At 35.9% G+C, this 14,872-nt stretch overlaps 1 protein-coding gene across 1 annotated transcript in view; it reads right to left on the bottom strand.

Annotated features, from left to right (window-relative positions):
* The window catches only part of LOC120633930 (neuronal PAS domain-containing protein 4B-like), a 208,435-nt gene that overhangs the window by 182,286 nt on the left and 11,277 nt on the right, over positions 1–14,872 (bottom strand). Inside the window, exon 2 of the mRNA XM_039904340.1 lies at positions 495–614. Within this exon, the coding sequence (XP_039760274.1) occupies positions 495–505 (11 nt within the window). The 5' untranslated portion in view covers positions 506–614. The remainder of the gene's footprint in view (positions 1–494; positions 615–14,872) is intronic.

Below are 14,872 nucleotides of genomic sequence, written 5' to 3'. Positions count from 1 at the left end.
GTACGGAATTCTAAGTACTTTTAGTATTTTTGTTGTAGCCTGGTGACTGGAACAGACAGACGGACTGACAGCGGAGTAATTAAATGTTTGTTTTGTATTTCATTGAGTTAAGTTCTTTATGTATTTAAATAAAATAAATAATAAATAAATATACTACGACCAGACACACATCGCTATCTAGCCCCAAAGTAAGCGTAGCTTGTGTTATGGGTACTAAGATAGCTGATGAATATTTTTATGAATATAATACACATGAATACTTATTATATACATATAAACACCCAGACACTGAAAAACATTCATGTTCATCACACAAACATTTTTTTCCAGTTGTGGGAATCGAACCCAACGAACTTGGACGCGGAAAGCAAGCCCACTGCCCCTCTCGGCTGTCAAAATACTGCTAAAATGATAAAAATAAAGATTCAGGAAACACGTAAATAACAATTTTTTTTTTAATGTTCATCACCTAATACGGAGGAAAAATTACTAACCTCGTGAACATGATGGCAAGGCGGATGTATCAGTGGCACGCTCTGATTGGCGTCCCCTGGGGCCCCTACAGTTGGCATCATTGGCGCGCCGGGCCCAACTTGCCAGCCACGTTTTAGTACCTGTAAAAATGTCATATTTAAAGTAAAATCCGTCTCCGTACCTACTCATAATAAAATTGTCATCATCGCCAGCTATTGCGTATTATAAATAATAAATAAAATAAAATCAATTTTTTTCAGGTCGGGGACCCATATACAAAATTGAGAGGTTAACATAAAATAAATATAAAAACAAATTTTAAAAATAAATAAATAAAGAGAAAAAAACAGTAATATATAATATAATACACCCCACCAGTCGGTTTCCCTTGGTTTTCCTAATCCTAAGGTTGCCTGGAAGAGTTCGCTACTAAGCGATAAGGCCGCTTTTGTATCCTACTTTTAAGTTTATTTTTGTTCTGTCCATCGATTTTTTTTTCTCTTTGTGGTGTACAAACTTGCATGAAACAAAAAATAATTTATGTGTCAAAGATAAAACATATATTAAAAGAAACTCGTCAATTCAGTTTAGTTATTGCCTTTTAAGAAGACACCCACTTTTTATGACGCTACCAAAGTAAGCGGCGCGTCCGATTGGTCACCCCATTTATGGCTGGCGATAAATAACCCGCGAGTGGTAATGCTGAAGATGGTATGCTAAAAAACTATACAAACAACAGATCATAATTACGACAAGACCAATCCGAGATAAGTATTCCCAAATGCTCCTGATTTGGAAGTGGGAGGAGTTTAATGGGTTTAGTTTTTCCGCAAATCACATAACCCATGCTACAAAAAATATATACACAAAATTTTCTTGCATACCTACTTTGCCAGCATAATAACTGCTGTTTCGTTTTATTTGAGTATTTAAGTAGTAATCTGTTATGTAAGAGGGATGTGCAGTACCCTGACAAGTCGGCAAGGCTTAAGGGTGCGAAGAACCTATAAAATATGTTATATTTTGTTTCAATAACTAAACTAATAATATATAAGTATATAACTATATAATATATAAGTTAATATAAGTATGTAAAATTCTGCTAAAGAAAAAAAAAACGAGATGTACATATGTGTTCTAAATACAAAAATTCATTTTTCATGTAGGCCTATCACAGGACCTTATGAAGCGTCCCTACATATATGTTTACATAATTGTAAGGGGATGGTGATAACTTCGTTCGCCAACATAAGCCTAAAGCTATGTGGGTTCCAAACGCGCCCTGGTCTAAGAAGAGCCCACAACAAACTTAGGTGAGTATTTTTTTTATCACCATCTGAAAGTAAATTAATATTAAGCTATGAAGTTAGAGCAATTCATACCTAAGCTTTTTTATCGTTTAAGTAATCCTTAACATAATAATATAATTTTTGTAAGCTTACATTTTATATAAACTTTGAACGACATCTCAAATATTTAATTCGGTTTAATTTGTTATAAAATAATATACTATTGAACTTGAATGAATGAATTAGCAATTTTATGTAGCTTATTAAACTGCACAACGAGTTTATTTTTGCTCCCAATATTCATATTGTATCAGTCCATTTACTTTTTAATATTTGTTGTAGTTTTATTGACATCAATTAAATTTTCATATGTGTACTGACTATGCGACGTCAAAAAATCAGCTATGTGTGGCCCGATGGTACCAACTTAAAACTATTGTTTCAGCACCGACGTCGGGATTTGCCGTTGTAGATACACACGTTGAAGGTACCTAGGTGCGGAGTGTAACAGATCTGCCCGTATTTAAATCACTTTTAAATTGTAACTTAAGTGTGGACGTTATAAAATACGTCTCTGATACGAGTACGTAAGTTGTGATCGTTGTAACTTTGAATCGGCGTTGATTTTACGATTAATTATTGTTTATTTTTATTGTGCACTTCCTTCTAAACACAACTTCTGTACTATTTTTGGATTTAAAAAAAAACAAGCTATTAGTTTTGTCGGCCTAAATACTTATGCTAGGATGCAAGACTTAGGCCAACCTCCGTTTAACTGTAAAGCCGTGTACACACGCACCTCTAACTTTTCTAAGTTATGAACATTATGAACATTTCTCAAAGGTGTGTGTAGTCCACCAATCAGCTAGGCCAGCGTGGTGGACTACGGCCTTAACCTATTTTGAAAACAGAATTCTCTTAAATCCATTCTATTACAATATTATGTGAAATGTTTATTTTTGAGTGCATGATAAATAGCAGACCTTAGGAGCCTTTTAGCGGTCGCTCTGGAAGCATGCAAACATTTAAAATATTGGGTTCACGCCATGGTTATGTATCAAATATTTTAGATCACCTGTTTATGTTTATGGTGTAACCGGAGTTAAACGATGCCTCCGATTGGTTACTCTTTCTATGGCAGGCGATAAATTATACAGATTTCCGAACCTAATATGGTGTGCTAAAATATTTAAAAATCACACATTCACGACCAATCGAATTTGAGTTGTCTAAAATACTGCTGGTATATAATGATATTAATAATAATTTATGTTTCAGATATTGCTCATCATATTTTGTGTTAGTAAAAATACATTATTTCTATATAACTAAAAGATAATGGGTTTCAACTCGCCTTCACTTTAGGGGGGCGAAGTTCAAATCCCAGCTCGCACCTCTAATTTTGCTAAGTTATGTGCGTTTCAAATAATAAAAATATCACTCGCTTAAACGGTGAAGTAAAACAAAGTGAGGAAACCTGCTTGCCTGAGAGTTCTACATAATGTTCTCAAAGGTATGTGGAGTCCACCAATCCGCACTGGGCCAGCGTGGTGGACTGCAGCCATAACCCCTTCATTTTGTTGGAAGAGAACCGTGCCGTGTAGTGGGCCGGGGTTGATGTGACGATGATGATGATTTGAATATGCAAATCACTGCCGCTCCAATGCATTTGAATATATGATAGCACAGCATTGACTCACAAACCTGCAGTTCAACCTGCCAGCAATCATTTTCAGGATGCTGTTGGTGCTCTCCCGCATCCCTTGCACCAGGGAGCCCCATCTTTTGCGCATTGTGTCATAGAAGCAGTCAACTAGCGCTTCCGATAACATCCCTGATTCGCTACGAAAGCGGGGCAGCTATATTGATATACAGCTCGTTGATCTAGAAGATATCGCGTTCGACTACAGATTAAGAGTTCTATTTTCGTTTCTTTCGTGAAATCGCGCGGTTTTTCTGTCATGACATTTGCATTACAAGCCGGGAGTTAGGCAATTGGTGTTCTTATTTTAAAAATGACCTAAATAGTTCACTACTGGATTGAAGGCCTCTTCGAATGGGAGGGTTTGCCCATAATTATCGCTAGGCAGATGGGTTGGTGATTGCAGTAGATGGTAGGACTGCCTGTTCTGCTTTATGTTTCCCTAGTCGCCTCTTATTTTGTTCAATAAGTACTAACTGCAATACATAATACAATAATGGTTATATAGTTAGTCGTATGTAAAAAAGAAAACAGGTAGGTATATATGGAAGACATAATAATATACCTATATTTTCTTTTTATTTTCCTTACTCTTAGGTTGCCTGGCAGAGATCTCTATTAAGCGATAAGACCGCATTTTGTATCCTTTTTTATGTCTATAGACGAGCGCTTGACTGCAATCACACCTGAGGTGAGATGCAGCCTAAGGTGAAGTGCGCTTGACTAGAAGATGCCTATTCACTCTTGATTTGAAGGTACTCATATTGCAGGTACTGGGGAAAAGGAAGGCCATTCCAGATACTAGCGGTGCGGATCAGAAACGAAGATGCGAAGCGCTTAGTACGCGTCCGCGGTATATCGACCACGTAGGGATGCAGATCCTTACGGTGCCTCGCGGTTCGATGGTAAAAAGGCGAGGGGGGAATCAGATCAAATCCTACCTATCCTACTACTACAAAGCTGCTTCTCCTTTTGATTCTTAAAATTTTGTATTGTACATATAAAGAGTATAAATAAATAAAACAAACAATTAGTACCTGTTCATATAACATACCGTTATCCAGTCCACTCGCAGAACGTGTGAAAAAGTTCATAATCTTTCCATACGAATTGATTAAAAAAACACCCAATACTCATTTCTGTATGATCACCATTGACAAATCAATGGACACCCTGCAACTATTTAACACCGTGTTCAAAACTTCTATGCAATTATATACCATATCGCATATACACCAAAAGTGAAAATAGTATATATAATTTTGACACACCCCAACATTTTATAAGGAATGTACACATCGTTTTACGATCAAAGAACAAATTACAGTGTTCGGCGTCTCAATAATTTTGTACTAAGGGCGTATATTTAAAATGATTACATCCACTTTGGCCCGGTGATTGGACACATTTTGGTGTATAATTTTTATGCTATTATTTGTCAAAAGTCTTGTAACGTGTATTCGTTTAGTATCTACCTACATGAATATTTTTTACAGATCAAAGTAATAAAAACTTAAATGAACTTAATGCGGTCTAATGGACCCCAGTGAAACTTATTAGGTATCTATTACTTTCGCGACTGTCTAATCCTCATTGGCTTGATGAATCTAAGTAACAATGAGATCTCCTTAAGTTAAGAATTATAATGCATCCATGTTATAATATACGGAGTAGTTGGCATGGGTATACTAAGACGGTATTATAGCCGGTTACAATTCTACGACCTAGTCTTCATGATAAGACTACTTGTAAGAAAAATGATATGGAAGGTTATAAATGATAAACAAGTACGTACCGTACTTAAATGTAAATTTTCACATTTAATATCACCTCCAAAGTCAACATTTTCACCATGTTTTCAAAAACCATGGTCCGTGTTTAAAAAATAAGTTATATTTCTACATATTAGGTTCGGGAAAAACTCATTTCGTAAGTAATCAAATCTAAACTTGTAATAAAATCGCATATAAACTTGTAATAAAATGTCTTTGGCTATACTATTTGTATCAGGCTGGTTTTTATATCAGTAAAAGTTTAAATTTTAAAGAAGATAACTCCAAATTTAAATTAGGAAAATGTGCGATTTTTATTTGTTTTTCGTACTGTGAAGATGAGTGATTCTAATGAAGAAATACGATACATTTTAAAATTTTTACTACAAAACAGATTTGGACCTAGTGCAGCGTCTGTGAGAGAACCACAAATTTGGTTTAATTCGGGTCTAAATATCCCACTTGGTTGGCGAAGGGATAAATACCTTTTGCATACAGTTTGTTTTAGTGCCTTTATAATTTATGGCCATCTAGTTGCGTAGAGGCGACGCCTAGATTGTGTAAACTATAAAGATATAGTTCTATCTAGTGACTATTTCGGCCTGAATTTACATATCTAATCGATAAGCGAATGTTTGTAAAGTTATTGCAGAGTTACTTTTACTTGTACGTCCGTTGCACAACGGAAATCAAAACGGAATGAATTTTGTTCGCTTTGATGACCGTATGAAGTACAATAGAATTATGAAAGAAGGATTTAATGATATAACTAATGTATTTTGGTTAGTAAGTATGTATATTGAAAACCTATTTCAGGACTTTTTATCACTAACTAAGACGTGGTCTTTGCAGTTTATACTAATGGATTTTTTTTATAAATAACTATAACCCGAAAAGATTTCGGGATAATTATTTTTTTTTGACTACAGAAAAACAATGATGTTAGGAACCAGCAAATTCTGAATTTTTTCTCGGTAGAATTTGTCCTCCCAAACGATAGTTGAGTCACTAAAAACGGAAGTTTAAAACTAAAAAGCAAGAAATATATTTTTTCTACAACATTTTGAAGTCGGTGCCATGTAAAATGTCAAAACTTATAGAGTATTAGCCGCTTAATTTTGAATGAATTCTGCAAATCGCAAGATACAAGAGTAGTGTCAACATAATGCCTCGGTCCGGCTGGAGCGTTGAACATGTGTTTCCACCATAATCATCATCATCATCATCATCTCAACCAATGGACGTCCACTGCTGGACATAGGTCTTTTGTAGGGAGTTCCACAATGCACGGTCTTGACACCCCTTGCCCCGCCGTTACCATAGCCAGGAATAGCGGGGCTGCCGGGGACTAGGGGCTGTGGCTTTCTTTTCTCCATTCGTACAAAGATTTGCCCGGTAATGACCACGCTGGGCAGGCGGGTTGGTCATCGCAGGGCTAGACTGATCGCACCGGCGTCGCTGCTGCCCGACACCGGTCTGTGCCATTTATTCAGTCTAGCCAATTTGAAGTCGTTATACCGCCACTTGTCGGTCGCCAGAGCCTCGTCGGTTAGACGGCAGGGTGCACCACGTGCAGGTGAGGTTGGCATTTTGGGAGGCTGACTGGTACTAGCCTCCCCCTTACACCCCTCCATAAAGCTACAGTTAATTTTATTAGCAAAATACATAGTACAGTTATGGGACACAATAAATCAATTTTGACCACAGAACTTAAACTGGCTCTTAGTTATTTAGCCATCGATAACCCGTATACGGTCGCGCTCTAAATCACAAAGCCTTTTAAGAAAACCTGGCCCAGACAAGCTACAAGAGCTATTTCAAAAATTTGACGATTTTCTACGGGCATTTATCTGTACCAAATGCGGGTGTACATTGTGTGACGTACCAGTTTTCTGTATTTTTTTAAGCTAGTTTAAACGCCTCGGCGTTGCTCGAATAGCTTCAAGTTAATTTACTAATATATTAAGATACCTTCTAAGAAAGAACGTCTATAGTTAAGTGTTAATTTTAATAAATACGTTTAGCCCTTTTTGAGATAACATCTTATAAAAAGACGGACTAGTTTGGTTTACTTTACTTTTTTATAGTAAAACTTATAATGATGGTTATACAAAAATAATACCCAAATGTTCAGTAGATATTAAGTTCTGAACAAGAATCTTGCAAATAATTTTGATGGGAATTTCGTGATATTTAAATTAAATGCTTTCTTGAATACAAAAGGTTGAATAAAATAAATACAGTATAAGTAAATCAAATCTTTAAGCAATGGGTTGGTTTTATATTAATTAAACTAGATATAAGGTTAGGACAAATCTCTAGTATGTATGCTCACAGTAACGCCTTACAAAACGACGTCGCGTGCTCTAAAATATTAATATATTTCTGAGCAATCAAAGTGCTAAGATTTTTTTTGACTCAACACGCGTGGTGTGTTGCGTATGTGTCCCCGCTTTATACTGTCATTCCCAACAAAAACAAACACCGCGTCGCTACTAAAGAAACAATATGAGAAACAGTAGATATTCGGAATCCTAGCCACTTATAAATCGAACAAAACAAAGATATTGTATTATTCTGTACGCCTTTAGCATACATGAAACGAGCGGGACGGAGGTATCGGTTGAAATGTCATAGGTCATTAGGTTCGAACTATGTACGGTTCGCAATATGCCAATATGGAAGCACCGTGACTTTTATAGTTAGGTTGGTTCAAACAATAGATTCGAGTTAAATGCGTCGATGACCCGACCACTATGGACTTAGATGACTTTGATAAGGGAACATAGCAAGTGGTGAAATTAATTGTGTGATTATACCAAGTTATTGAATCGTTGGTGTATGCAAATTGTATTTGTGCCCGTGTTTATGGAACACTGTGTAGATATGGCGTCTAGACGATTTCTATGATACCCATCCATATGATAGTATATTATTCTGGATATTTGAATCGGAATTTTGATATTTTGACAAGAGTGGTTAGTAGTAAATGCCATGAATAACCAATGGACATGTTTATCAATCATCAAATAATCTTTAATTAAATAAAATAAATATAAATATACTACGACACAACACACATCGCCATCTAGCCCCAAAGTAAGCGTAGCTTGTGTTAAGGGTACTAAGATAGCTGATGAATATTTTCATGAATAATACACATAAATACATATAATATACAGATGAAAACAAAGACACTGAAAAACATTCACGTTCATCACATAAACATTATCCAGTTGTGGGTATCGAACTCACGGCCTTGGACTGAGAAAGCAGGGTCGCTGCACACTGCGCCCACCGGCCATCGAATAATTTAAAAACTTTACTCTTGAATCAGAACACCTAACAATTAAGACTTTGATTAACTCATGTACCTTTTTATTTTTTATTAACGATAGGCCAGCGCTTGACGACAATCATGCGCGTTAGAAAGCAATGATGAGGTCTAGGTTGGAGCACGCTTGCCTAGAAAAAGCCTATTCACTCTAGCCTTGAAGGTACTCAAATTATAAGTGGCAGGAAACACAGTCGCCGGGAGGGCGTTCCACATCTTAGCGGCACGTATCAGAAACGTGGATAAAAAACGTTTCGTGCGTGTTGATAGAATATCAACTACATAAGGATGCCACGCTCACGGTGTCTCGCTGTTCTGTGGTAGAATGGGGAAGTAGGAATAAGATTGTGAAGTTCCTGAGCACACTCACCGAAGTATATCCGGTAAAAAACCGATAAACAGGCAACATTGCGTCGGTGCTGGAGACTAGCTGGAGCTATCCAGCGGGGAGCCGGTTCAAGCCAACCAACAAAAAAGAAAATAAAGAAAAGCAAGAAAAGAGAGAACTCATGTGCCTGTAATTACACCGGTAACCCCATGCCCTTCAGACCGGAACACAGCATTGTTTTAATTCTGCTTTGTAGCATAATGAATCATGGCGGTAGTACTTCCCCGGATAAGCTCTGTCACAAAAAGCTCTACTACTATTTAATACTGCTCGAAGCACGTATCAAGCAGTGGCGTCCACTGGGTTTCTTACCAGGGTATGCATACAAAAGACATTTGTATTTTTAGAGTAGGCAGTGATTTTGTGCATGTATGAAGTGCACGGCACTGGTACCAAGGCCGCGGAATCCCAAATGTTCCAAATGTCTCCAAGTTCACTGAACCGCTATAATGTAACCATTTAAACGAATCGTACTCGGCTCAAAAATTAATAACCGTATAAGAAAACACTGGTTTGTCATCCAAAAGTCATCCGAATGTCGATTCAAATTATGATAAGGTGTGCATTAGTTCTGGTAGGGCGTAATGGCTAACAATCATGTCGAACTACGTAGATGTGGATGTGGCATTTTGTTGTGTAGGTAACCTTGATAGAATAGAAAAACTTTATTGCAACGAAACAGAAGGAAAAACGTAGGTAACAGTACTTAGTGCTAGGGTGTAAAAGCGATCTTATACTAAAACTGATCTTTTAAAAGTAACCCGAGCATGCGAAGTCGAAATAATGGTGGAAAGTGAATAGTGCGTAAAGTAAAAAAATATATAATAAAAAATCCTGTGCAATTTATTCACACACGGCGGAAGTGTAACTTCTGAAAAGTAGCCTACGAGAGATTGAGGTAGATGTAGAGTATCAGAACTATTAGTATAAATGTGAGGTTTATTATTTAGTTTCCATGGTAACTAGAATAGGTAAAAAAATGTATAATGTTTTCTATCTCACTCTGTCCTATATACATTTATGTGTTTGTATCTTTATCTAGATATTATTCGGTTTCCTTGGTGACTTAAATAGGAAAAAAACAGATAAAATAGTATGTTTATTTCTGTCTCATTCTTTGCCGGCACAACGATTCTAAAGAAGAATCACTTCAAAAATTAAAGTTAAATAAACTTATATGAACTGTATGTTCATATTGTGGTATATGGTATTATATTTACGTTCTTAGAACATAAATTAAGGTATAAACGTAAATATATTACAACGGATATTTATGACGAAGTGTTATTGAACATATCCAATGCTTACAGAGTTTGGTAGATCAATGTATCTGTATTTGAAAAGAGCAGTGTACTTAGTATCTCAGTTGCTCTACAAAAAAAACGCCGTTATAAAAAGCATTAGAATTACTAAATTAAATTCCAAATGCATAATATACATTTATAAGAGTTGCGATAGCCTATTGGTTAACTTTCCTTTGGAAAGGACCGGAACCGATCCCCGACACGCACCTGCAATTTTTTGTAGTTTCTGTAAGCAGTTGACGTTTCTGTAATATGATAGCCTGGAAAAAGTTATAGTTACGGGCAACACCGAAGGCAAAAGACCTAGAGGCCGGTCCCCAACAAGATGGGCAGACCAGCTGCAAAAATCAAATTCAGACCGCTTCTATCAAATCACAAAAATGGCCTCCAACAGAAGTTGATCGAGACAGTTTACCAACGCGAAGTTGAGATCTCACCAGGACCACGATCTTCAGTGATGAAGGAACGACCAGAGAGAGAGAGAGAGAAGCATTTGCTTTAACGGTCAAGGAAAACATCGTGAGGATTCGTGCATGCCTGAAAGTTCTCCATAATGTTCTCAAAGGCATTTGAAACAGGTGTAATCCGCACTTAGCCAGCGTGGTGGACTACGGCCTACGGCCAGTATTAGTCAGTATTTAATTCGTCTGAAATATAAAATTTACTCGTAATTTAGGTCCTTATTGTTTAAGTATGTTAATCGTTTATGGGTCACCATCCCTTTCTTATAGTCTAAGTTCGTTTAGGTTTATGTTTTGTTACATAACGGAAGTTAATAATTTAGCTTGTATTATAAAAGACAATTTCTAGCTCCTGTAGGGACAAAATGGTTCCACCTGCTGAAACCTTCTTTATTTATAGCGTAAACTATAAAACTGCGTTTAATAATAAGGTTAAACAGCTGCAGAAAATATGGTAAACTTTTTCCTGTTTTAAACAACGAACTGTATTTTACTTTATCAATGGCGATCATATATTCCTTGGCATATTTATCGGTAGGTAATATTTGGCAAATAAATTAATAAATATACTACGACAATACATACAACGCCATCAAGCGTGGTTTGTGTTATGGGTACTCAGACAGCTAATGAAAATCATACACATAAATACTTATAATATACAGAGAAACACCCAGACACTGAAAAACCTACATGTTCATTACTCAAACATTTTCCAGTTGCGGAAATCGAACCCACAGCCTTGAATTTGAAAGCAGGATTGCTGCCCACTGCGCCAACCTCTATATTATAATATTTAGCTTGTAAGCTTGTAGCCGTTTTGAGACCGGCTTGTAATAACAAAAAAAATACAAAAGTAAATCTGCCGATTCTGATAAATAAAGAAATCATGGTATGCAAGTTTGCCTTTACAATATTTATGTAATTTACACAAGAAAAATGCCCCTGATTTTGGGATTTTATGGAAATTTGGACTTCCGATGATACAATCGGATGAACTTATACATACTTATATTATGTAACAGAACTTTTAATGAAGTGGGATAACAAATGCGCCATGATAATTCTTATTGAATACTTTACAAGAAATACTTGGTAATAAATATATTATTTATTTGAGCCACTGCTAATGTTTACAAGTTGACAAGTTGTTTGTAGTTTCAAGATAGGTATTTTGTATAAATACGGGTACATTAACGGATGTCTACTTCAGCCTTATATTAAGACTTAAACAGCGCGAAGATACCTCCTGCAGGGCTAGCACGGGCAGGGGATAAAAATTATATCCCCCGATTATATCCCCTCACAAGAGATATGATTAACGTATCCACCTGTTAAAGCACGTGAACATGAAATAGGGGCCTGTCCCCTGTTTATTATTACACATATATTATTTGGATATTATTTCAGTGCTCTGAGAGTTGGTAAAGCTGTAGGAGAAGATAAATTTGTGTCTTTTCCCCGGAGATATAATTGTCTCCTGCCCATGCTAGCCTTGCTGGTGTCTTAAGCCGTTTCAATTTAAGTACTTATGTTCATAGACATTTCCAATAGCTTCTATAACGCCATAAACAATTTAATAGGACAGTAACTTTCGGTAAATATCATCTGAATATCCAAACTCTATTCATCAATCATAAATACCATCGTATTTATTGGAATACTAAATGCCAAGTCCAACTAATTTTATTTCTATACCGTTCTCGATCTGGGATGTTGATTCAAATATCCTTAGTGTCATTATTTTAGATACACACACTGTTTTTTTTTATTGTGGAAAATCGACCTCTTTTATCAAATCTACAGCAAAAACAAAAGTTTCCTAAACCCGCGATGAAATATTTAAACATTAATTTCTGCACTAAGAGATATGGAAACAGCTGATCAAATTAGTTCTTATGGGAATTGACAGAATTGATGCCACCACCGCACCGCGCCGCTTGCACTGTGTATAGGATGCTTCTTATACACCAAACTATCGTTTTTATTGCCTCAGTTATGTTTTTGTAAATTTTCTTACCAATGTAGAGCCGACATTCGGAAGATTAACTGGGACGATATAAAAGTCCCTGTGTTTTATTCATTCACATTTTAATTTAATTACTCAAAGTATATGAAAAATTCGACGCATGCACGACTTTAATTAATGAGCCGAGACTCGTCAAATAAATTAAGAGTTAATAAATTTTATTTACCTTTTATCAATTCATTAGCTTTCTCTAAATATGAATGCTTTATATACGAGCATTCCGTCTTTTTGCGCCGAATAACTCGATGCTATGTAATTATTACTAACCGATGTATTTTAAACTTAATATTTATTAAAATCATACCTACCAATTTATCATTGCAGTATTTCATAGTCTTATCACAGTTTAGCAATCATATAGTTGGGTAACAAATGTACTTACGTATAGAAAAACCCCGCAGGCATAACGGGGAACGAACAACGTTAATTCATAAACATTACGCCTTCGATATTCGACTTCACGGACTATATTGAAACTTAAACATTGCAATGCCACTTAACTCTCATTTTATTTTGAAAATCTCAAGAAATGAGGAAATTAGAAGAACATTTATAATTAATTACAAAAATAGGGCCTGTTATAACCACAAAAAGAGGAAAAAAATATGAAGTGGATACTTAAATGGCGCTTTACGCTAATCCTATTGTGACAAATTCTTTAAATAAAGTCATAAACAAATTAAAAAGTTCTACTTAAAAATTAAATACAAAATTTCAACAAAATATTTTAACCTGTGTAGGTACGTATTTTGGCAGGAAATGGGAACACTATAACGGTGAATGGGACAATATAATGTTAGGGCCTATCCTTAATATTCCATACTCATTTGCCTTAAGTTTTTGTTTATATATTATGTTGTCAATTTCTTTGGTCATTAAGGTGCTTAATAAAAACTCCAATACGTTTTTAATAAACTAATAACTATAACGTAATCCAGGATATTTTGAGTAGCATTAAAATGCTTCCTTGCGAGGAGTTCACCATTCGCTGTCGGATTTAAATGCTTTTTTTTAATAAAACCCTCAAACATAATCAAAATTGTAGGTAAAACACACACCAAAGTAGGGAGAATGTTTCACAATTTGCAAATGCTTTAGAAATTTACCTTATATATTTATTATCAATAAAATGGTGTGAAATATGATTCCACGACGTCAGGTACGGTGCGAGAACAGAGATTGTTGTATCACTGCAAAACAACTGGTCCGTTTCCGTACTGTATGCTTACTAAAGCGGGATGCTATTGTTGGATATTGCATTTAATTGTATTTTATATTGTTTAATACCTCACAGATAAACATAACTGCTATCATCGTTAATGGAAAACATAAGCCTTATGGCAGCATAAATTATTCTAATCGCAATCTCTAACAAGGATTAGATCATCGTACAAGTTTATCGATGAATGGGAAAAATATTACCTCAGGTCCTGGATTCGGTTCCGAGTCGGTTACATTATCTATTTATGCGATCATCTTGTTTGTTAATATATTCACTGATACGCGGATGACTAACGAGTTGTGATATTTGTTTTTTGTAGGTTTTTTATCTTCCGGGTTCTGATTCATGTAACACTAATGTACAGTATTTATGAAACACTACTTCTGACCGCGACTTTGCCTTTTTTTTGTTTAAAAAATTATTAAGTGTTCTTGCGATACAAAGATGTGTTACTATACTAAGTATCTTCTAGATAACATAAATACCGATTGTGCTGGTTTGTGATTCACCAACGCATTCGAGCAGCGTGGTAGGTATATGCTCGATAATCGTCTCTCCTATGAGAGATGAGGCCTGTGCCCAGCGGGACGTTAATAAGCTGTGGATGGTGGTGAATGGTGGTCGCTATTTCACGCAGCAACGTTCAAATTATTAACATCAGGAGGGAATAAGATATTAACTGCACACAAATAGTACAGGAAGGCGAATGAGGAGATATAGTATCCGCATAAAATTTTGGTCCAATTTTCTATCTATGTTTATTTCACTACAAGCTGTCAAGGGCTACGTGACTACCACAACACCTGGTGGTAATGCAATCTAAGATGGTAGCGGGCTAAGCTATTTAGTGTATAGCACCTATCGGCTTCTACGTGGCATCGTACCGACACGCTACAT

The sequence above is a fragment of the Pararge aegeria genome, chromosome 22, assembly GCF_905163445.1.
Source record: "Pararge aegeria chromosome 22, ilParAegt1.1, whole genome shotgun sequence".
NCBI classification, from domain to species: domain Eukaryota; kingdom Metazoa; phylum Arthropoda; class Insecta; order Lepidoptera; family Nymphalidae; genus Pararge; species Pararge aegeria.
This window is presented reverse-complemented; position numbering and strand designations above follow the sequence as displayed.